The 24,707-nt window shown below is 39.6% G+C and overlaps 1 protein-coding gene across 8 annotated transcripts in view; it reads left to right on the forward strand.

Annotated features, from left to right (window-relative positions):
• The window catches only part of PCDH19 (protocadherin 19), a 135,488-nt gene extending 114,477 nt beyond the window's left edge, over positions 1-21,011 (forward strand). For all 8 annotated transcript variants that reach the window (XM_072125643.1, XM_072125644.1, XM_072125645.1 and 5 more), the window contains one exon: positions 20,195-21,011. In XM_072125643.1, the coding sequence (XP_071981744.1) occupies positions 20,195-20,781 (587 nt within the window). In that variant the 3' untranslated portion in view covers positions 20,782-21,011. The remainder of the gene's footprint in view (positions 1-20,194) is intronic.
• Positions 21,012-24,707: the final 3,696 nt, after the last annotated feature.

Consider the following 24,707-nt stretch of genomic DNA (forward strand, 5'->3'; position numbering starts at 1 on the left):
TTCAGAATTTTGGTAGATAACATCTAAAACATAATGCATTACAAGGCAAGTGGATACCATTTTACATTTGCCAATATGCTGAACCACAATCTGCTGCAATATCCATGACTTGACTTGATATTGGCACTTGACTTTGCTGCAAATTTGCACAATTTTGCTGCACAAATTGCCACTGCACTGGAGCCTTGATTTACAGAACTTACAGTAGATATAAATAGTTGTACGTGGTTGTATGATTTGACATGCACAGAATACTTCTAAGACTTAGGGTCATCAGAAGACCCTAACGTTCTCTTCTATTTTCATTCACTTTCACTAATGATAAGATTCTTAGATGTCACGTCCTTGATGTATACGGCACATAATGCAGCGAGGGATCACATACCCTGTACACATAGAAAGATCCTGACAAATATAAGAGGCAGAGAGATGGTGAAGCCTTCAGGGTACCGGGTCGTACGTTGCACGGAGCTAAAAGCATTGGAGGTTCCAAGACGAGAACTACAAAATTGCTTAAGTACCTAAATAGCCCAGAGAAAATGTATCCAGATAGCAGCGCCTTGCTTGTAAATGTATTAATGTCAGTGCATATATATAGCGCCGGACTGTATGTAATTTGGTTTTCATATTTCTGTCTGCTCCTTGGCATCTAAATGTGTCCTCAGAGCTACCAGTGTCACTTGCAATCTGTCTCCACAAAATGCCTCATTTGCACCCTGGTTCCCGGATCATCTCCAGACTTCCCTCGCTAACCTTGAAGCTCTCGCCTGTCTTTCTTCACTTGCGTCATTCTTCCTGCATTTGCCTAAATGTGTTTGTAGACGATCCACAATCACAGCATCGTGGCAGCGAGAGGTTACCCGATTTATTGTGCAGACAGAAAAATTACATATTCTCAAAGAGGAAAAAACGCGAGAAATTGATGCAAGTTTTTGTGGAATTTCCGCTTCCATTCATTGATGTTGATGCCTGGTGGCTCGCCACAGCTGGACCGGGTCCTGTTTATATCTATTCCAGACTGGTGGATAAATAATTAGATTTCTATACAGAAAACATTAGATTTTTCTAAGGTATTTGAGAACCTGCCCTCCGCGAGGCACCTCTGATGCTCTGCGTCTTTACAGCTGGTTTTCCAAAATAGCTATTAAATGTTCTTCCATTATCCTCCTCGGGTTCCTTGTAAGAAGTCATCCTGATAGCCAGACATGTTTAGCTTTGGAAAATGCAGGGCTGAAGTCTTGATGGGACACAAATGAGCTCCGTTCTCAGTTTTGAGGGATATCTGATACATTTTGCTTATCTTCACAATCTGAGGATGATCATTCAAGAGAAGCTAAATTCTGTCTCCTAGTGTACGAGGCGGGAGCCAAGTTTTATGTCCTAATACATTGTATCCCATGTCTTGGGGGTCTTGGTTCTGTTCATAAGCTCTAGACCCATATACTAGTCTAGCACATGGTTCCCCAGATACCAATAATCCATGGATTGTGATAGGTCTTATGGTAAAAAGTAATAAAAGCTGACAGTTCTGCCAGGATCGCCTTACTATGTCTGTCTCCAAACTCACAGAAGTATAATGAAAGTTGGAAGAAGTTGTGTTTCGGTGATGTTGTGTTTCAGCAATGTGTTTCAGTGATGTTTTGTTTTGGTGATGTGTTTTGGTAAAGTCGTATTTTGGTTATGTTGTGTTTCGGCAATGTGTTTTGGTTACGTTGTGTTTTGGTTATTTTGTGTTAGATTATGTTCTGCTTTGGTGATGTTGTGTTTCCGTTATACTGTGTTTCGGTGATGTTGTGTTTTGTTCTGTTGTGTTTCGTTGATGTGCTTCAGTGGTGTTGTGTTTTGCTTGTGATATGTTTCAGTGATGTTGTGTTTCGTTGATGTGTTTCGGTGATAATGTGTTTCGGTGATAATGGGGCAGATTTACTTACCCGGTCCGTTTGCGACCCAGCGGCGCGTTCTCTGCGGTGGATTCGGGCCCGGCCGGGATTCATCCTGGTAGTTCCTCCGACGTCCACCAGGTGGCGCTGCTGCGCTGAAAAAGCATCTGAACGCGCTGGAGTTCACCGGGCCGGACCAAGTGAAGGTAAGCGCGTCCCAAGCGACACATTTCTTTTTTTAAATGTGGCGGTTTTTCCGAATCCGTCGGGTTTTCACTCGGCCACGCCCCCCAATTTCCGTCGAGTGCATGCCGGCGCCGATGCGCCACAATCCGATCGCGTGCGCCAAAATCCCGGGGCAATACAGGGGAAAACGGCGCAAATCGCAAATATTCGGGTAACACGTTGGGAAACCGCGAATCGGGCCCTTAGTAAATGACCCCCAATGTGTTTCAGCGATGTTGTGTTTTGTTCTGTTGTGTTTCGTTGATGTGTTTTGTTGATTATGTGTTTTGGTGATGTTGTGTTTCAGTGATGTTTTGTTTCAGTGATGTGTTTCGTTGATGTGTTTTGTTGATTATGTGTTTTGGTGATGTTGTGTTTCAGTGATGTTTTGTTTCAGTGATGTGTTTCGGTGATGATGTGTTTCGGTGATAATGTGTTTCAGTGATGTGTTTCGGTGATGTTTCTCAGTGATGTGTTTCGGTGATGTTGTATTTGGTGATGTTGTGTTTCAGTGCATGTTCCTATTGATATCAGGACAGGAAAATCACCTCCTTCGGTCTATACACTAGGCAGATTTCTAATATTTGGAGCAATGTCTTCCTTTGTCTTCTGTGTTGTACTGGAAGAATCACTTACTACTCCTAGCATCCAGGGGTGAAGTCATATTCTAGATGAACCAATATTTCCTATTTAACATGATGAACATTGGTTATTTGGTTTGTGGCCAGAAATGCTTATTTCTGCATCTATGTAATGTCCCTACAAAACAATATTACTGAATTGGGAGACAACACTCCATTTAATACTTGATATGTCGACTAAATACCCTAAACCGGTAGGTGTGGCCATATACAAATAGCCATTTATATACAATTTCATGATCTCAAAAAATTTACTCTCGAGGTTTCGATAACATAAACTCAGAATATCTATAAAAATGCTATAAATGTATAATACACATGAAAGTAATAATTTTAGTGTTTTTATATCATATTTTTCCCAGCATTCACTTGCTGGAGATGAGTGAGTTGTGCTTGGGACAAGGTTGGCCGCGTTGCGAGTTCATTACTGCGTTACATCTCATGTTTGGAATGTATTTGCCCTCTGATCTGAACAAGTCATGTTTCCGATAATTAAATACATGAAAACACTGGATTTCTGCAAATAGTTTACATTTCTCTGGATTACGCAGCAAACACTCTTGATTCTTTCCATGTGAAGCTCCGAGGCTTCGTAGCTGATTGTGTTTTTAAGCCTTCACCATTTAATTCAATCTCTATTTTTAATCTGTTGTCTTATTCTTTAACAATTTCATTGCCTTTTCAGAATTGTCTTTTACATTTTTTTTTTGCCACTTGCAGTGATGTATCTGTAATCCCCAGCATGCACTGCTTTACTATGCTGTAATATATGGAGCCTTCGTGCACCCTGGGTCATTTGTGTCGTTTTATGACTGCAGCTTAATGCATTTTAGGTGAAGTGTTTACAGTCATTAAAGCATAAAAAATACACAATTCAAAGATTTTTTTTCCAAAATCAACAACATTTATCATGTCATGTCCAGTCATATCCCCCCGAGTCCCCAGCAGTGATATTATCTCCCAGCTGTAGTTCATTCATGACTTCTTCTGAACCATTGAACACAATTATTTGCAGTCTTGGCTTATAAAGGAGAAATGTTTCATATATATAAAATTCTAAATAATAAAAAACTGAAAATTATTAAAAAAAATGTTTAGATGTGAAGTCTATACATATATACAATTAAAAATAACAATTTAATACATTAAAAAATGTAACAAAATCTAAAAGAAATTTATAATATGGAACAAAAACTCTTGTAGATTTTTTTCTTCTTAGTTGTAACGTAAAAAGTTACCATTTTTAGCCTTTTGGTATTTTCTATGGCACGATACACTCTTCATGAACGTGGATGAGATGGGGAACACGGTGGGTCTTGGGGAGATTAGGATAAAGTGGGTCTGGGTGGGAATGAGGATCAAGGTGGGTCTGGGTAAGACTAGGATAAAGTGGGTCTGGGTGAGACTAGGATAAAGTGGGTCTAGGTGGGAATGGGGATCAAGGTGGGTCTGGGTAAGACTACGATAAAGTGGGTCTGGGTGAGACTAGGATAAAGTGGGTCTGGGTGGGAATGGGGATCAAGGTGGGTCTGGGTGGGAATGGGTATCAAGGTGGGTCTGGGTAAGACTAGGATAAAGTGGGTCTGAGTGAGACTAGGATAAAGGTGGCTCTGGGTGTGGCGGGGCAGGATTGGATGGGAAGGGACAGGAGTGGTTTAAGGTGGTTTCAGATGGGACGAGGATAAAGACAGGTCTAGGTTGAATGGGGAAGAAGGTGAGTCCTGGTGGGATGTGGCAGCCCTGTGTGGGAAGGGGTAGGATTGGGTTGGATGCGGATCAGGTTGGGTTTGGGAGGGTCAGGGCAAAATTGCATGGTACAGGGTAGTATTGGGTGGGAAGCCTCCGCCCAACTCTTACCAAAAAAATTACAAAGGTTTTTGATAAAAGCTACAACTGTCTTAAAATTATAAAGAGGCCACAATCTCTCAATAATTCGAGGACATCTCAAAGCTACAGTCTTTACATATTGGCTCCATTAATGTGCAACTTTTTAGATTATTTTATGCCATTTATGTCCCACTTGTAAAACATTAATGTGCTGTAACTGGGAGTCAATGAAACCAGGAATTTTCCACCAATCCCTCGTGGTGGTAGTCATCCACTTTGCCTTCAAAGATTTGTAGTCAAGATCATTTTTAAACAATTTATGTCACACAATCGAAACCTCCCTGGAAAACAAAATTATTTAAAATTGTACATCTAAAAGAAAATGAAATGGCGCCTAAAAAAAAAGATTTTGGGGGGATTTTGTATAGTTATACGCTAAGCAGGTGCCATACATTGCCAATAACTGATCAATCAGCTGACAAGAAGGACACGAGGGAAGGACACGAGAGCCAATATGTTTAGACAGAACCAAGACGGATGATGCCGCGACATAAAAATAAGCGATAATAAGCCTCTGGGCTAGAAACGACTTATCAGAATTCCTTCAGACACACTTCCAGGAGAACCTCGTGGGAAATGTATTTGTCAGTAGGTAAATTTAAAGGAGGTGTCGCCTTTGTCATAATTCTTCCATGATTTTGAAAAATGAGCAGATGGAGAACCATTTGTCTTCCATGTCAGGCACCATTTTGTGCACTTAAGCTATTGGGATCAGAAGCTGCTGGGACGGTGCCACCAAATTGAAAGCAAGTTCTTGTGACTGGAATAGACAGCCGTTGTGTATAGACTCCGGCCAGAAAGGAGCTCATTAGTCAAACCGGCTATAAATGACATTAGAGATTACTGCCCACCGGGATAACGCGCCCGTCCTAATGTCCTGGCCGCTCGCCCAACTGTGTTTACAAGGAGGGGCTCAGCGATGAAGGTGATTCCCTGGAGACGGGAGCCACACTGGTCACAAATGCTAAGAAATCCCAACGAGAAGCGGGGAAAATGCCGGAAGGTTCTTATTAACTTTAACTTTATCGTTATAGTAAATTCAATAATATAGAAACACCAAACAGAGAACATAAATACATCACGAAAGGGGGAGGACTCCAACAATTTAAAAAAACTTGGAGTTTATCTTCTCCTTCCACTTTTGGTGAAAGGTGAGCAACTTTTTGAAAAGTTCCACCGCCACACAAGTACGCCGATTCACCTCCAATGGTATGTCGGTTAGAAAGTGAATCCGTGAAAAAAGCCCAAAACATTTGGAGATTAGTTTTTCTCAGTTTGTTGAAGATAAAACTTTGCTTGGAGACCAGACAAGGTTCACTTTTTTATGAAGACTCCGATAAGGTTATGGTCCCATCTGACGCCGTAGAGAAATTATTATGGAAAGAAAAAAAATAATATTGACCCAATGAAAATGTCAATTTTTGGCGACGTCCTGCAGAATAAATCAAGCGGTTTCTGCCTTGTCCAGGACTTTTACTGGCACCAACCTCTCGAAATGATTACCGCACTGCCCCATGCCAAAAAAACACTACTGCAGATATTATCCATAAAACAGAGACACCAATGTCCGGCAGCCGACTGACCAGGCAAGAAATAGCAAAACCTCAGGCTGCAGGATTAAATATTTATCATTAATGTCTCTGATGGACAATTCTATAGGATGTGTGTGTCTTCTGTCTGTCATCTATCTATCTATCTATCTATCTATCTATCTATCTCATGTCTATCTATCTCATATCTATCTATCTATCTATCTCATATCTATCTATCTATCTATCTATCTATCTATCTATCTATCTATCTATCTCATATCTATCTATCTCATATCTATCTATCTATCTATCTATCTATCTCATATCTATCTATCTATCTCATATCTATCTATCTATCTCATATCTATCTATCTATCTATCTATCTATCTATCTATCTATCTCCTATCTATCTATCTATCTATCTATCTATCTATCTATCTATCTCATATCTATATATCTATCTATCTATCTATCATCTATCTATCTATCTCCTATCTATCTATCTATCTATCTATCTATCTATCTATCTATCTATCTATCTATCTATCTATCTATCTATCTCATATCTATATATCTATCTATCTATCTATCATCTATCTATCTATCTCCTATCTATCTATCTATCTATCTATCTCATATCTATATATCTATCTATCTATCTATCTATCTCATATCTATCTATCTATCTCCAGATATTTATCTCCTATATATCTATATAACTATCTATAGTGATAGGGGCAGATTTATTTTGGTCCGATGCAGATTGATTTTGGTTTGATTTTTAGTTACTTTATGAGCGCATTGGGGTAATTGCACATTTTTTTTTTGCCTTTTTTCAGCAGTTTGCCAGAGTTCGCCGTGTATCAGTTTTCCAGTTTGCGCCTAATTTGTCTTTGTATTTTTCCTGCTTCCAGATGTTTGTGCCTTACATAACATTGATATGCGCATAAAAAGGGTGTAAATAATTGTGCAGTAACACACCAGTCCTGACCATGCTTAGGAAAGGCGAAGGTCTTATTTGGGCAATAAAATTGTGCATTTTTTAAAATTTACGCCGAATAAGGCTAAAAAAAAATCTGCATTTGACAAAGAGCCAAAACGACAAAGATAAATGAAGTGCAAAAAAGAGATATGCCTCTATGCATTATTTAAAAAAGAATAATAATAATAATAATAATAAAACTATATAAATAATAAATTAATGACAACAATAATCGATTAGTAATAGAAATACTAATCCTCATAGTAATATAATACATAGCAAAAAGAATAGTATAAGACTAATGCAATGATGTCATCAAGAATCATAATAAAATAATAATATTAATAATATAATTAAACTATATAAATAATAAACTAATGACAACAATCCAATTATGTGAATAATAGAAACAATAGAAATACCAATCCTTATAGTAATATAATACATAGCAAGAAGAATAATATAGGACTTAATAATAATAATAATAATGATAATAATATTTGTCCTGTATGCTGATTACCAGGAAGGGGATGAGATCTTGTATCTTGCAGTGAGCATCATATATAATGACGCTGTTCCCGTAGATGAGTCTCTTTGTGGCTCGCAGAGTCGGTGATTCCGAGTAAATGTTTGCTACTTGTAGTCATCTGCTTATTATTCATAAATTCCATTACAAATGTTAGGCCTGCACCCTGGTGACAGATTTGCATTTTATTTCTTAGTATGGCGCCTGATTTACAAAGAGAGATGGAGCGTCTCACATCCACATCCACCCGACTCCGTCTCTTAATGTTTTGGGGAAAGATTTCAAGCTCAGAACAAAGATATTTCCGTAAAAAAAAAAAATTCCTCCAGGGCAATCAATTTACTTTTAATTTGTCTGGAATGAGACTCTTCTGGGTCATAATGAGGAAAGGAAATAAAACTTTTGTAACATTTCGGCTTTTCTGTGATATTCCTTTTTTTTTAAGTTCTTTATTGCTGAATGAAGATCCTAGAAGAGAATCGGTAATGAGTCGGCTCCTTAGAAAATGTTGTGAGATTTAGAGAATTGTCTGATTTTCTGTGTTAGAGTGAAACCAGTTTAAATTTGAAGGGGAGATTTTAAGTAACGGGTTACTATGAGATGTCAAGTCACGTCCAGTGTTGTGCGGCCTCAGAACAACCATCACCAAATACTCATCATCTCCGAGCCTTGAGTGTCTCTGCACCTGGAGGAATCACCATGTAATACTTACTCATTCCTCTAGAGGAGCTACAGGGGATTTGTCCTACAGTATTACCTGTAGAGGTCTCATTGACGGGGAATTGTTTTGGCTATTATCTATTATTAAGATTCTCATTCCAGTCTGGGGTCCTAGGTCCCGTCACTCCCTATATAAAGGGGAGCAGCACTCCTCAGTGGTTAAGAAGACATCTTCTGACCTTTGAGCCAACACTTGTTACTGTTTCTTCTTAAAGAACCAGAGAAAATTGGACTCCTGCATGAAAAGTTTCCATCATGTTGGCCAATCTTTTGTGCATCCAACTAGGCAGACAATGGGGCACATTTACTTACCCGTCCATGTGCGTTCGACCGATCCAGAATGTCTGACCGGAATGCACATCTGCCGCGATTCACTAAGATCGTGCGCCCAATATCCTGCATGTGTCTCTTCCCCGCTCAGGTCCGCCGGAGTTCACCTTCTTCTTCCTGGTGCATGTAAGTGCATTGTCTTGCTACACAAATCAAAAGTTAGCTCAGTTTTAATCAGTCAGATCGTCCGACAGCCCGTCCCCCGATTTCCGTTGCATGAAAGCCGGCGCTGATGTGCCAAAAATCCAATCTAATCCCCTTCTAAATCCCTGTCCCGGCGTCGCGATGCCCAAAAAGTCAGAAAATGCGGCCACGGGACCCTTAGTAATTAGGCCCCAATGTGTAGTTTCATCTTTGTGCATTGATGGACTGTGCTAGACATCCACCTAGGATAAAGATCATCAGAGCAGGACATTTCTGGAATCTTTGGTCATCTGTTTTGGACGCAGTTCACAGACCTGCATGTTGGAGATGTTTATGATGTGATAGCCATGTCTAAAGTTTCACAGTTTTCTTCGGCTGTCGGAGAGTCTCATCATTAGGACCCAACCTGAACACGTAAAGAGCACTCTAATGGAGTAACAAGCTACCACTACATTCTGTAGGACACCCAACAATTCCAAACCTCTCCATCTTGGGACAACGCTCTAAGGTTGTCCTCATATATGCATTTTGGTTCATTTATCTGTAATGTGAAGGTTAGATCCAGTATCAAGTGTAAAGTTGACCTTTGCTCCACCTGTCCCAAACATTGCATTGAAGTCCTCAGGGTCCAGTAGGATGAAGCAGAGCTCTCCTCTCACAATGACATCTCACTTTAAGCCATTATACAATCCATTCCATTTCCTGAGGCAGTAAACACTAAAAATAACTTGTGATAAAATGAAAAAAAAAAAAGAAAAAAAATCAATGGGCTCCAATAAATATAATTTTTTATTTTTGTACACAGATCAGATTTAGTTAGTGGTTATTGGAGCGTCTGCGATAAATCATGTCAACTGTGGAGATCAACCATGACCGTTGTTTTAAATAGCAGCGGATGTTAGGGAGGGGTTTAACTGACCTTAAAAATTGTAAAAATGTGTCAAAGTAAAGAGAGCACACAATATCTAGAGTCTCCGCGCTCCGTCTAGAACTCGGGTATTGATCTTCATTTGACCTGAACAAGTTCGTCCTTGCAAACAAAGAGTCCACACGGCTGACATTTTAGCCTATTCATGGGATTTACGCCCTTTGTGCGCCTGTTGCGTCTCTATAGTGGGGGCCGGGCTTAGCTGACTTGTGTGAATAGTAACTTATTTGACTAGAAAAGAACCAGCGTGTTTTGAAGATTCTAATTCCATCTCCAGAGAATCACAAGAGCAGGAAAGTTTTTCCTCTCTTCTTTATGGTCCTTCTCCATTCAACTGACAAAAAAATGTATTTTAGAAATATCAAGGTAGAAAAATAGAAAAAATATCCATCCTGGATCTGGAAGGGAAATATTTATCATCATGTGACCTAAATAAGTCTTTGCTGACACTTCAGCCTAGTCATGGGACCTCTCTACTCCCTTATCAGGTCATGAATATTATTTTTATTTTTTGGGGGGGTTTCAATGGTGGGGGCATAGGACTGGGCTGACCTCAGTAATGTGAATAGAACCTGTTCCTAATCTGTTCAAAGAACCAACGCGTTTCAAGAATTCTAATTTATTTCCATGTAAGACTGGAGGAGCGCAAAATCAAGAAGCCTGGACCTCTGTCCTTTATGGTCGTTTTTTAAATTTATTTTATAATTTTAAAAATGTATCAAAGTACAAAAACACGCATTCCGTGTCTAGAATTGGGGTATTGATCTTCATTTGACCTAAACAAGTCTTTCTAGCCTTTGCTGACACTCCAGCCTAGTCATGGGACCTCTCTACTTCCTTATTGGGTTACATATGTTATTTTAGTTTTTTGGGGGGTTTCAATGGTGAGATGACCTCAGTTATGTGAATAGAACCGTCCCTAATCTGTTCCAAGAACCAACGCGTTTCAAGAATTCTAATTTATTTCCATGTAAGACCGGAGGAACGCAAAATCAAGAAGCCTGGACCTCTGTCCTTTATGGTCGTTTTTTAAATTTATTTTATAATTTTAAAAATGTATCAAAGTAGAAAACCACGCATTTCGTGTCTAGAACTGGGGTATTGATCTTCATTTGACCCAAACAAGTCTTTCTAGCCTTTGCTGACACTCAAGCCTAGTCATGGGACCTCTCTACTTCCTTATTGGGTTACATATGTTATTTGAGTTTTTTGGGGAGTTTCAATGGTGAGATGACCTCAGTTATGTGAATAGAACCGTCCCTAATCTGTTCCAAGAACCAACGCGTTTCAAGAATTCTAATTTATTTCCATGTAAGACTGGAGGAGCGCAAAATCAAGAAGCCTGGACCTCTGTCCTTTATGGTCTTCTTTAAAATTTATTTAGTAATTTAAAAAATGTATCAAAGTAGAAAACCACGCATTTCGTGTCTAGAACTGGGGTATTGATCTTCATTTGACCTGAACAAGTGAGTCCACACAGCTGGTATCGTCACCTATTCACAGGCCACTCCACGCTCATTGGGTTACTTTCCGTGTCTCCATGGGGCATGGAGAGGCTTAGCTGACCTCCGTTATGTGAATGGTAACTTACTTGGCTAGTAGATAACCAACGCGTTTCCAGAATTCTAATTCCATTTCCACGTTAGACTGGAGAAACACAAAGCCCAGGAAACCTGAGCCTCGCTCCTTTATAGTCCGTAATTCAGACCAAAATGAATTCCGCCTTCCTGCCCAGTTATAGACACAGAACAGTGGATGAGATCTCGGAGAATACAAGATGTTTTAGAAAAGAGGAGAGAGATGGAAAGAGGAAAAAAAATAATAGATAATTGTAGATTTGTGGGATGATGTCTGAGAGATGCCTGAAATCAACAGTGACAATCTCGAGAGCTCCTCTTCCTCTCCCTCGGAATGATACCTATAAAGCATAAATATGCAATCATCAGCTGCCATTAAATGGAAACTAATATCCATGCAGGGAAGGAACTGGGTTTTGCAGCATTATTTCTTATTTTCTGCAGAAATTCATCCACCCAAGCTCCAGGGAACAGCATCTGCATAGGCGTTCCAATGCTCCAAGTCATTTCCAGGAACCTGGAGGAGCCTTGTGTGGGATCAGATAATGACTTCACTTCTCCCAACCTCAAATTTGTTTTTTTCTTTTTTTTTTCAAAAGTTTTTATGGAAAACATATGAAGATAAAACTATAGATTAAATAGGATTAAATAGAAAGATATCATGATTGATGTGTAGATAGATAGAAAGATAATGTACAGGCAGTCCCAGGGTTACGTGCAAGATTCTGTAGGTTTGTTCTTAAGTTGAATTTGTATGTAACTCGGAACTGTATATTTTATAATTGTAACCTCAGCCAAATTTTTTTTTTTTTGGTTTCTGTGACAATTGGATTTTAAAAATGTTGGATTATCATAAGAACCAGGAATAACAATAAATCTTCATTGCAGACGCCTGTGATAACTGTTACAGCTGATTATTGTAGCCCAAGGCTAACGTACAGTAAATTACCAATATCCAGAGGTCTGTATAGATATTTTAGACATAAGATCGATAGATATGATATGAGATATGTAGATAGATATATATGAGATAGATAGATATGAGATAGATAGATATGAGATAGATAGATATGAGATAGATAGATATGAGATAGATAGATAGATAGATAGATATGAGATAGATAGACAGATATGATATGAGATAGATAGATATGAGATAGATATGATATGAGATAGATAGATAGGAGATAGATAGATAGATATGAGATAGATAGATTGATAGGAGATAGATAGATAGATAAATAGATATGAGATAGATAGATATGAGATAGATAGATATGAGATAGATAGATAGATAGATAGATAGATATGAGATAGATATGATATGAGATAGATAGATAGATAGATAGATAGATAGATAGATAGATAGATAGATATGAGATAGATATGATATGAGATAGATAGATAGATAGATAGATAGATATGAGATAGATATGAGATAGATAGATAGATAGATAGATAGGAGATAGATAGATAGATAAATAGATATGAGATAGATAGATATGAGATAGATAGATATGAGATAGATAGATATGAGATAGATAGATATATATGAGATAGATAGATAGATAGATAGATATGAGATAGATAGATAGATAGATATGAGATAGATAGATAGATAGATAGATAGATATGAGATAGATAGATAGATAGATATGAGATAGATAGATAGATAGATAGATAATAGATTGGATCCTCTATTGCCCATTCGGTCAGGTTGTTGGGCCTCTGTCGGACCAGTAGACATCGGTATAAGACGTGACATCTCCTCTGGTGTCTGGCAGATCTGTCATCGCTCCTTTATCATAGCGAGTGATCAGACATTTAAGACGTAGATTTAGAGCTGATGAGTATCTGAGTTTTTTCTCCAAAGTGCTGTGTGTTTTTTATACATCACCGACTCCCTGCAAGCTTAAGCCGCTCGGGGTTTTTTTTTTTTTCTTTCTTTTTTTGGTGCAGTGAACGTTGTGCTGTGAATTTTTATTAGTTTGCCTCACGTGTGGTAGAAAGAGAAAAGGCGACACAAAAATAAAGCTGGCGAAGCTTCACAAAGATCCAGATCAGGTGGAGGTGATGCAGGAACTGATGTTCCATCTGAAGACTGAATTTACATGTGTGCAGGGATAGATTCACATTAAAGGGACGGTCTACAACCCTCTGCCTGGGATCCTCCTCTCTGGACCAGAACAATTACTAAGGGCATCTCATTCTGGAGGACCTGACCTGTATCACAGAGCTGACCTCTGGTGAATGGACATGTAATTCCTCATGTCACCTGTGGGGGAGCTGCATGTGATGCACATAGGTCTTTAGTTGTGTTACTGTCCTATAATGAGAAAGTCTCACTCACCGCTCAAAAAGTTCTGTCTACTCCACATTTGGTTGACCTCATGAATTCTGTTGTCCCAGATAATTGGGTTACAGCACCTCACACATACATCTCAAAGCATCATCCTACCCTAGATACTAATTGTCCAGCACAAACCTTCTTCTCCCCTTATTTTAGGACCTAGTACAGAAATTTCATTTTTCCAAACAAACCCAGGTGCAACAAAGACAAACTTGGTCATCAAAGCTGAAAGTCCGAATTGGGACTTCGATAGGCACATTACAAATTGATGGTCAATGATATTGAAGGGATGGTCAATGATATTAAGAAGGGCAGGGTCCTATCAAAGGGAGGGGAGGGTCAATAATATTAAGAAGGGCAGGGACCTATCAAAGGGAGGGGAGGGTCAATGATATTAAGAAGGGCAGGGTCCTATCAAAGGGAGGGGAGGGTCAATGATATTAAGAAGGGCAGGGTCCTATCAAAGGGAGGGGAGGGTCAATAATATTAAGAAGGGCAGGGTCCTATCAAAGGGAGGGGTGGGTCAATAATATTAAGAAGGGCAGGGTCCTATCAAAGAGAGGGGAGGGTCAATGTTATTAAGAAGGGCAGGGTCCTATCAAAGGGAGGGGAGGGTCAATAATATTAAGAAGGGCAGGGTCCTATCAAAGGGAACGGAGGGCCAATGATATTAAGAAGGGCAGGGTCATATCAAAGGGAGGAGAGGGTCAATAATATTAAGAAGGGCAGGGACCTATCAAAGGGAGGGGAAGGTCAATGATATTAAGAAGGGCAGGGACCTATCAAAGGGAGGGGAAGGTCAATGATATTAAGAAGGGCAGGGACCTATCAAAGAGAGGGGAGGGTCAATGATATTAAGAAGGGCAGGGACCTATCAAAGGGAGGGGAAGGTCAATGATATTAAGAATGGCAGGGACCTATCAAAGGGAGGGGAAGGTCAATGATATTAAGAAGGGTAGGGACCTATCAAAGGGAAGGGGGGGGTCAATGATATTAAGAAGGGCAGGGACCTATCAAAGGGAGGGGAGGGTCAATAATATTAAGAAGGGCAGGGACCTATCAAAGGGAAGGGGGGGTCAATGATATTAAGAAGGGCAGGGTCCTATCAAAGGGAGGGGAAGGTCAATGATATTAAGAAGGGCAGGGACCTATCAAAGGGAGGGGAAGGTCAATGATATTAAGATGGGCAGGGACCTATCAAAGGGATGGGAGGGTCAATGATATTAAGAAGGGCAGGGACCTATTGAAGGGTGGGGAAGGTCCATGATCTGAAGAGGGGTAAGGACCCATGGAAGGGTTGGGGTGGAGCAATATTCTCAGATGAGGGGCAACTGAGATTTAAAATGGATCAGTAATAGAAGATGGATTGAAAATATATCGGACCCCAAGGAAGGGAATGTTTTTTATTTTCCTTTTCTTAATTATTTTTTTTTATTTTTTAATCCTTTATTTTTTTTACTACTAGTGAAAAGCAGGAATTAGGAGGCGAGTGCTGAGTAGCAAGGACTGAAATGTTCTCTTCTGAATGTGATTTAGACTTTGAAGTGAAGCAGAAACATAGAATTGTAATAACCATTTCAAGGAAATCGCTGGAGAAGTTGTGGGGAGGTTTTATTATTTTTTTCCACTTCTCGCTCCCTTTTATTTTGGTCATACTAATTATGTCTGTCTTGTTTTCTTTCTATAATCCCCTTTCAGACCTAACACAAAGCTGATTCCGAAATCTTTTCTAAAGCAGTTTTTCTTGTGTAATCAGCAAGCTGTGCAAACACGACCGAGCCGGGGAGAAATTCTGATGTTGGAGAGAAAAGAAAAATAAAATAAAAAAAATAATATGGAAAAAAAAAAACAAATGAAGAAAAATACACATAAGATTTAATATTCTAATAATCACGGGCTTGTGTTATTATTCATAGTAGCATTTTATATATATAGTTGTTATCATTTTTTATTATGAGCAACAGGTTTATTTTAGGTTCAGATTATTGACTAAAATTCAATGTGGGCAAAATCAAATACTGCTTAAAGCAAAAAACTATAATTAAAAAAAATTAATGATTTACATATAATACTAAATATAATAATATAAATCCTTTATACATTGTGTTCAAATCATAATGGTTAAAAATGTTCCTTTTTGAAATAGACGAGAATAGACTAAAACTAATGATATTATGCAGATTGTGTGCATTTGTTGGGGGTTGTAGTATCAAAAATAAAAAAAATTAAGCACATTTTTTCGGTATCTGATACCTGCATGTTTACCAAGCTCCCGTTTTTTGGGGCTTGGGGTTTTTTGGCTAGTGGCAGCTGAGTATCACGTCCGCCACCCCTCTTACAAGATTGTGGCACCGAGGATCAGCGGATTCCCGGACCACCCTTGTTGGGGTATTTGGCTTATATCCAAGTTGCCACCATTTGAGCACCCCCGAGGTTTCTAAGAGGTATCACCCGAGGCGCCGTCTTCCGTGTGTAGTTTTTTTCTCTGTGTGTTCTTGGTTGTAGGACATTTTTAAAGGATACATGTACCTATACATGTGGTCCCCTACTTAAGGACACCAGACTTACAGACGACCCCTAGTTAAAGACGGACCTCTCTGCCCACTGTGACCTCTGGTGACCTCTCTGGATGTTACTATAGTCCCAGGCTGCAATGATCAGCTGTAAGGTGTCTGTAATGAAGCTTTATTAATAATCCTTGGTCCCATTACAGCAAAAATTTTTGAAACTCCGATTGTCACTGGAGCAAAAGAAAAATTTGCCTCCAACTACAATGATAAAATATACAGTTTCGACTTAGATACAAATTCAACTTAAGAACAAATCTTTGGAACCTATCTTGTACGTAACCTGGGGACTGCCTGTAATGTTAAATGTATAATTCTGTGGTGGTCCGGTTGTTGAGAACCCCCCCCCCCTCCCACCCCCCATCGATGACTCAAGGGTCAGAAGTCATCAGTTGACGGCTCTTTTGCTTTTGATCTGTTTTGCTCAGTTCAGGAATCTGAGTATCCTGTGTATGGATCCATAGAAAATCTACTTGCATGAGGGGGTCTACCCGGTACCCCAACCAATCAAAACTTCTGACTCATTGAACAACCAGCTTTCCATCATGTGGTTCACCATGATCAGTGTGTAGAGTCTACTATGAGTAGTAAGGAACTATAATATGGAGCTCATAGGAATCTAGGGGGTAGGACTGTACCACATTCCTAAGGCTAAATAAATCCGGCCATGTCATGAGACTAAGAGGTTCCATGTATGGGACCAGGTGGAACCTACAACCAGTCTTGTAATTATCTCTACGCTCAGGATTGTGGATAATGGAGCAGTACAATGTCTTCTTCTAGTCCTGAGAAGGTTCTTCCATCAGGAATCTCCCATTATGACGCTTCTTCCAGCTGCGGCTCAGTTAACAACCTGCTGGACGGATGTTTTTCTATCTCCTTTAAGTGCAGCTACCTGGCTCCGGAGTATTTATAGTCTTACTGTACGGCAGCGAGAAGCCATACGTCATATTCAAGAGGCTTAATAAGATTGAAGCAGCTGTCTGTTTTCTTGAAGTCATGGCTCAACTTCCTTGTCTGAATCAATGCTGGAAGTGCTATGTATAAATCTGTCTTGTTAGCAGATATAAAGCCAAACGCAAGATGCGGCCTCCACCAAAGCCGAGGGGTTTCTACTCAGTGACCGTGTATTGTGTGGAAGGGGAATAGGGGTGTCCAGTGGTTAGTATTGTAGATCCATAGAATGGAATAGGGCAGAAAATTGTTATACAAATAATAGAAAACTAAAAAAAGAAGATACAATTCTAATAATGGTAATAATAATAATAAGGACGAATAATAGTAAATATAAATAAAACTAATAAATTCATCCTTGTCATTAAATAGTAATAAAACAAATGATATTAAATAATAAAACATCATATAAATATTTCATAATATTCAATAATAATAAATTTACATTTAATAAATAATAATAAATTAAAAAATATATCTTTCCAGCTGTTCCCTTTTTCTGGCATATTACTGTCACATCTTTCATTTTGTGTCATTTCTTTTACTTTCACCACTTTTCCACTTGTTCCCGATTCATCAGGTGAATCCGGAGGTTTAAGTCTTATTATCAGACACACAGTCGAGCTCCTACTTCTTAATACTTGCGCAAAATTCCTACCTGATGATAAAAGTCCCCTGTTTTCCATTGTTACAATGTATCGTTGAGACCTTCCCCCCTTCCCTTGACCCCCGGGAGTCTCCGTCCCTACATGTTGCTCTTATGGAGATGTCAATGTAGGGAGGTCAGATGTGATCGACAAGACTTAATTAGTGTCACTTTGTTCTGTTGTGCAATCGGAGGAATCAAGAAATCAAGAGCCTTTTTGATAATTTACCTTTGGTATCAGGGAGGTTTTTGATTTGAAACCAAAAAGTTCCATTTATTCCTTTTTTATGTTTTGTATATCTATTATTATTATTAGCGCACTTCCTTGTATGTCACACAAGGTTTATTAAAGGCAGGAAACATGACTATTGACATCAGTCATACCAGGGACCCCCAAGGACCCCCATCTGGTTGCATCTCTCACATGACGTTCATGTAGTTCTTAGGGGTAATGATTCAGCTGCTGTAGTGACTGTTATATCTCTGCTTCTTCGGATAAAACCTATGACAATACATTTTACAAAAATAGAAGGGAGGGGCTCCTGCTGCATCCAGTTGTCTTATACAGTTTGTAGGAAGAGGGCAGAAATGTTCCTGCTGCGGCCAGTTGTCTTATACAGTTAGTGAGAAGAGGAGGGAGAGGCTCCTGCTGTGCCCAGTTGTCTTATACAGTTAGTGAGAAGAGGAGGGAGAGGCTCCTGCTGCGGCCAGTTGTCTTATACAGTTAGTGAGAAGAGGAGGGAGAGGCTCCTGCTGGGGCCAGTTGTCTTATACAGTTCGTGAGAAGAGGAGGGAGAGGCTCCTGCTGTGGCCAGTTGTCTTATACAGTTAGTGAGAAGAGGAGGGAGAGGCTCCTGCTGGGGCCAGTTGTCTTATACAGTTAATGAGAAGAAGAGGGAGAGGCTCCTGCTGTGCCCAGTTGTCTTATACAGTTAGTGAGAAGAGGAGGGAGAGGCTCCTGCTGCGGCCAGTTGTGTTACACAGTTAGTGAGAAGAGGAGGGAGAGGCTCCTGCTGCAGCCAGTTGTCTTATACAGTTAGTGAGAAGAGGAAGGAGAGGCTCCTGCTGTGGCCAGTTGTCTTATACAGTTAGTGAGAAGAGGAAGGAGAGGCTCCTGCTGCAGCCAGTTGTGTTACACAGTTAGTGAGAAGAGGAGGGAGAGGCTCCTGCTGCAGCCAGTTGTCTTATACAGTTAGTGAGAAGGGGAAGGAGAGGCTCCTGCTGCGGCCAGTTGTGTTACACAGTTAGTGAGAAGAGGAGGGAGAGGCTCCTGCTGCAGCCAGTTGTCTTATACAGTTAGTGAGAAGAGGAAGGAGAGGCTCCTGCTGCGGCCAGTTGTGTTACACAGTTAGTGAGAAGAGGAGGGAGAGGTTCCTGCTGCAGCCAGTTGTGTTACACAGTTAGTGAGAAGAGGAGGGAGAGGCTCCTGCTGCGGCCAGTTGTCTTATACAGTTAGTGAGAAGAGGAGGGAGAGGCTCCTGCTGGGGCCAGTTGTCTTATACAGTTAGTGAGAAGAGGAGGGAGAGGCTCCTGCTGTGCCCAGTTGTCTTATACAGTTAATGAGAAGAGGAGGGATAGGCTCCTGCTGCAGCCAGTTGTGTTACACAGTTAGTGAGAAGAGGAGGGAGAGGCTCCTGCTGCAGCCAGTTATCTAGCAGACAGTTACAGGACAAGAAGAGAAAGAGATGGCTGAGTACATGCGGCACATACCACAGATTCCTTAATGTATTTTATCTGTTTAGCTATATAGACAAGGGACAGATTTACAATTGTATTGTTACATTTACTTATTTTCTTTGTTTATTTTTCTTTCCTTTCTACATTACATATTCAGCTTCCATACAGTCTCCATCTCTGAGCCACAAGACAAGGGCATTGTCAAGTTATTTGTTCTACTATTGCACATATTCATAAAACACACTCCCTTTATAAACCAAATCACATCCCGGCGCCTGTAACTCAATAAGCACTCGGTTGATTGGTGGCCGCGCTCATTGCTTCTGTCAACGGGTGCCAGAGATGGAGAGCCCGGAGTGGGAGCCGGCGTCTTGTGACTGCACATCAGATATATGCATTTCCTCCGCAGAACTGTTGCAGTTTGCACATATTAATAAGACACATTTAAGCAAATATAATAAGGATACAAATTATAGCGCATAATTATGGTTGTAAATACGAGGCGCACAATGCAGCTTTTTGTCTAATGATAATTACAGCTTATTACACGACGTGCCAAATCAAATACTGATTTCACATTTCTGAGTTTTAATCCATTTTTTTTTTTCTTCTTCTTCTTTTGTTCAGATCCGAATGAAGGCTTCCACTGCAGAGAGGAATGTCGGATCCTTGGCCACTCCGATAGATGCTGGATGCCCCGCGTTCCCATCCCCAGCCGAGCCAAATCTCCCGAGCATGGAAGAAATGTAATTGCTTTGTCTATAGAAGCCACCAACGTGGACACTGAAGCGTTCGAGGACTGCAACACTAAAAGAACTTTTGCAACTTTTGGCAAAGATGGCAACGAGCATTCTACTGATGACAGGGCTACCTTGAAAGGGAAAAGGACAGTGGACCTGCCCATCTGCAGCCCCAAGGTCAACGGCACCGTCCGCGAAGCGGGGAATGGCTGCGAAGCTGTCAGCCCCATCACTTCCCCTCTGCATCTAAAGAGTCCTCTGCCAGCCAAACCGACAGCAACGTACAATATCATGCACTGCACTGGAAACCGTGACATGGAGCAGTTTGTAAGCAATGGTCCGTCTCGACCTTCAGAAGCAGAGCCCAGGGGGGCAGACAGTGAAAATGTATTGCATGAGATCAATCCATTATTGCAAGAATGTCGAGAAAAAGACTCCATGGGTGTAAAGAGACTAAAAGACATTGTTCTCTAAGCACTGAGCCTACTGTATGGGAAAAAAAACAAGAGAATGACTCTAAGAAAACAAAACAAAAAAAAAAAAAAAAAAAATTGACAGTTCGTTTTTAATGGCTCAATGGTTCACAAACTGCTGTATTTAAAGCTTCCCTAAATGTATTGTTTATAAATAAAGGCTATTGTTATGTGACAATCCCAAAAAAAAACAAAAAACAAAAACTCTTCAATATGTGGCAGGGGTGATCCGTCTAAGCAAGCAGCCTGAATCCGGGGGGGAAAAAAAATAGTTTTTTTTTTTTTACGTTCTCCTTTCTTCTTGCTCTCGAAACGGAACCCGTTCTGACCATCCGTGTACAAAGTATTATGTATGTATCAAGTATTTTGGATTTCTATATTTTTATAAACATATATATCGAAAATTATAATATAAATCAAGCTTATTTGTACAGAATGGAGGGAAACATTCAACTTTCAGAGAACAATTTCCAAAAAAAATACAAACCTAAAAAGTCTGTCTTGGCTATTGATGATAATTTTGTAGCATAGTTACGGTTCGGCCTTGGTGAGAGTTCGCTGTGTTGCCCTGGACACCCCTGCATTACAAGCCCTTTCGCTGTTACACGCTCTCTGTACTATGACTGTATTTGATATTTAACAAATTTTTTTTTTTTTTGTCCGGTGATGGCAAAAGGCATTCAAGTAAAAATGGAAGAAAATTGAAAAAAATTGTAATTTGTAATCTTTATTTATTATATTCTGTTCACTAAAAATATTGGGATTTTGGGGGAATTTTTCTTTCCGCGCCAAAGCTTTTATTTCCTCAGATTATTTCAAAAGCCGATTTCTTAATGCATTTTTTAAAAATTAATTCTCCGTCCAAGGTTACGCCATTTGTTTGGTTATTTAAATGCTATTTATCAAAAATAAGTGAGGTTTTGCGAATGTACATTTTTTTATTTTCATACTTTTTTTTCTCCATTTGTTCATTTTTAGTGTCCACTTCAAAAGAAATTTTTTAATAATTTTTTTTATGTTTTCACACATTCTGTTTTTATCCCCCACATAATGGAATCCATTTATATTTTCTACGTCTCATCTCTTCATCTTCATTTCTCACAGAATGAAAATATTTTTGAAATGTTTCCGATTTACGAGCCTGTTTTTTTTTTTTTTTTGACAATTGTATAATATCGAAAAGGGTTTACATGATATTCTGTTTGTAAAATAGTCTTACGAGATGTTACAACATGAAAACATTATAATTTACTGACAGGAAGTGAAAAGATAAGATGAAAAAAAATTAAAACGTTTTTAATTTCAAAATGGCGTCATGGCCATTTTTTGGACTATCAGTTTACCCTTGGAGACCCTCCAGGTATAGGAGTGGAGCAAAAATGTTATCAATATCAATATTTTAGGACTGCGAGGACTAGATGGGAATCCTGTGCATAGAGGATACCTTATCTATTGGTCTAGCTGGGAGGACTACCTCGGCATCCTGTCCATAGAGCACCATACATTAGCCATAGGTCTAGCTGGTAGGACTACCTCAGCATCCTGTGCATAGGGTATCATACCTTAGCCACAGGTCTAACTTGGAGGACTACTTCAGTATCCTGTGCATAGAGTACCATACCTTAGCCACAGGTCTAGCTTGGAGGACTACCTCAGCATCCTATGCATAGAGTACCATACCTTAGAAATAGAAGCACCTAGGAGTACAACCTGGACATCATGTGCATTGACTACTATACCTTGGCCACAGGTGTAGCTGGGAGGCCTACCTGTTCATAAACCCTCGGTTCTTAGTGTTATAAAGCCACTTGACCCTGGCAAGGTTATTTATAAACAGAACCAGAGCTTCAACGTTGACCTTTAACCCTGGGGAAGAAAATTCTAGTGACTGTGCCTAATCTGTATGTGACCTGCTGGTCTACTGAGAGGTGGAACACCTTAACTGGTGCCACATATGCAAATGTTTTGAGCTGAAATAACTTCTTATTAAGTATAATTCCATGAAGCAGATATAAATCTTATATTCTAATATATTTATTAACCTCAAGGGTAAATTTAAAAAAAAAAAAATCTAAATGTTAGGAATTTATTTATTTAAAATACGGATTCAATATTTTTTTCATTTATTTAAATGAGAAGGAATATTTAATGAGGAGGAGTGAGGGTGGGCTGTGCCTTCTTCTGGATCCAAACACTGAAGTCCATATATTATAGTCCTAGGTTCCTCCAATAGAACAGTCACTTTATTTTGGAGCAGAACAGTATCAGGCAGACATTTTGGCACAACGGACTCTGTGCTAAGATCTCGTTGTTTTTACGGTTTTGTGCCTAAAATGTAAACATACGATTCTGTTGTGTGTTGGGATCTGGTGGAGGGTCAGGTTATTTTATATTGGGAATTGCTCCCGACCGACCCGCAATGACCAGGCTGTTACCCCACGGATGTCCTTCTTCTGGATCAACGCAGCATAAGAATAATGGGTTGATCTTGATGTTAATAAAAAAAAAAAATTTCTGTAAAAATTCTGTTAAAAAAATTTGTATAAAAATGGTTTATTTGTATAAAATTCAAACAATAAAAAAATCTCATGGACCCCTTCTCTCCATATTTTACAGACCCCCTGGGTGCTAAATGTGGGATGAAATCTTCACTACATTACACTACATTATGTGGCAAGTCCATCCCACACGATACATGGACTTTGAGATATTGGTCTGTTATAGCCATTATTGATCTGATTTAAAGGGAACCTTTGGGCAGAAATTGACTTCACAACCCCGTAGCAGGGGGTAGAGTAGAGTAACATCTTCCAGATCATATTTCTTCCATGGCATCATCCAGAAAATTAACTTTGTAGTGAGATATAAACTGGTTGTGTAAAGTCATGGGGGCGGGGAGTTTATCTCAGAAGTCAAGCTCTCCTTACTTTAGATCACCTCCTCTACTGTGATTGACGGCAGCTTGTCAAGGGACCTCACTTAAAGGCATTGTTAAAGTCTGCTGATTGATGTCAATCAGAGCAGAGAGGATATTCTGAGGTGAGGAGAACTTGACTTCTGAGATTAACTCCCCGCCCCCATGACTTTACCCAACCAGTTTATATCTCACTACAAAGTTGATTCTGGATAATGACATGGAAGAAATATGATCTGGAAGATTTTACTCCCCACCCCCACTCCTCTATACAGCCAATTTACATCTCACTTCAACGTTGATCTTCTGGATGATGCCACCACGATAATCCACAAAAGAAATCATTTATCTTATTTCCCTCTTCTCTGAGATCTTTTGGCGTATTTTGTCTATTTTTTGCCCTTCAATTGTCATATCAAATGCAGGGTTTTTTGAGCCTTATTAGGCAAAAATTTTAAAAATGGCGCAATTTTTGGTGCAACGCATACCATTGCCTTTCCTAAGCTTGGTCAGGACTGGCCTGTTATTGTGCAATTAGTTACGCCCATAGAGGCGCAAATCAATCTTAAATAAGGTACAAACATCTGTAAAAAAGCACAATGTAACGACAAATAGGACACAAGAACACACAATGGTTAACATAAAAAAAATGCAAAATATGCAAAAAACAGCCATTAGGCAGCAAAATGGTGCAAAAAACACCAATAGAACGGGGAAAAAAAAGATAAATGACCCCCATGATCTGTTAGGTGCTCATGTCCTTGACAACATAACTGGTTGTGGTTTACTGGGTCCATATCTGCTGACAGGTTCCCTTTAATGTCCTAGTTTTTCTCAGCAAACATCATCATATGCTGTGTCTGGTAGTAAAGATCAGTCTCAATCAAGTGGATCCCACACGATCAGGATCATTAAAATGAAAACCGTCCACTATGTTTCATTGTACTTTAGCCCACCAGGATCACAATGACATCTATACGTATACAGGAATTCCCCGGCTACATACAGGAGAG

The sequence above is a fragment of the Engystomops pustulosus genome, chromosome 9 (assembly GCF_040894005.1).
Source record: "Engystomops pustulosus chromosome 9, aEngPut4.maternal, whole genome shotgun sequence".
NCBI lineage: Eukaryota > Metazoa > Chordata > Amphibia > Anura > Leptodactylidae > Engystomops > Engystomops pustulosus.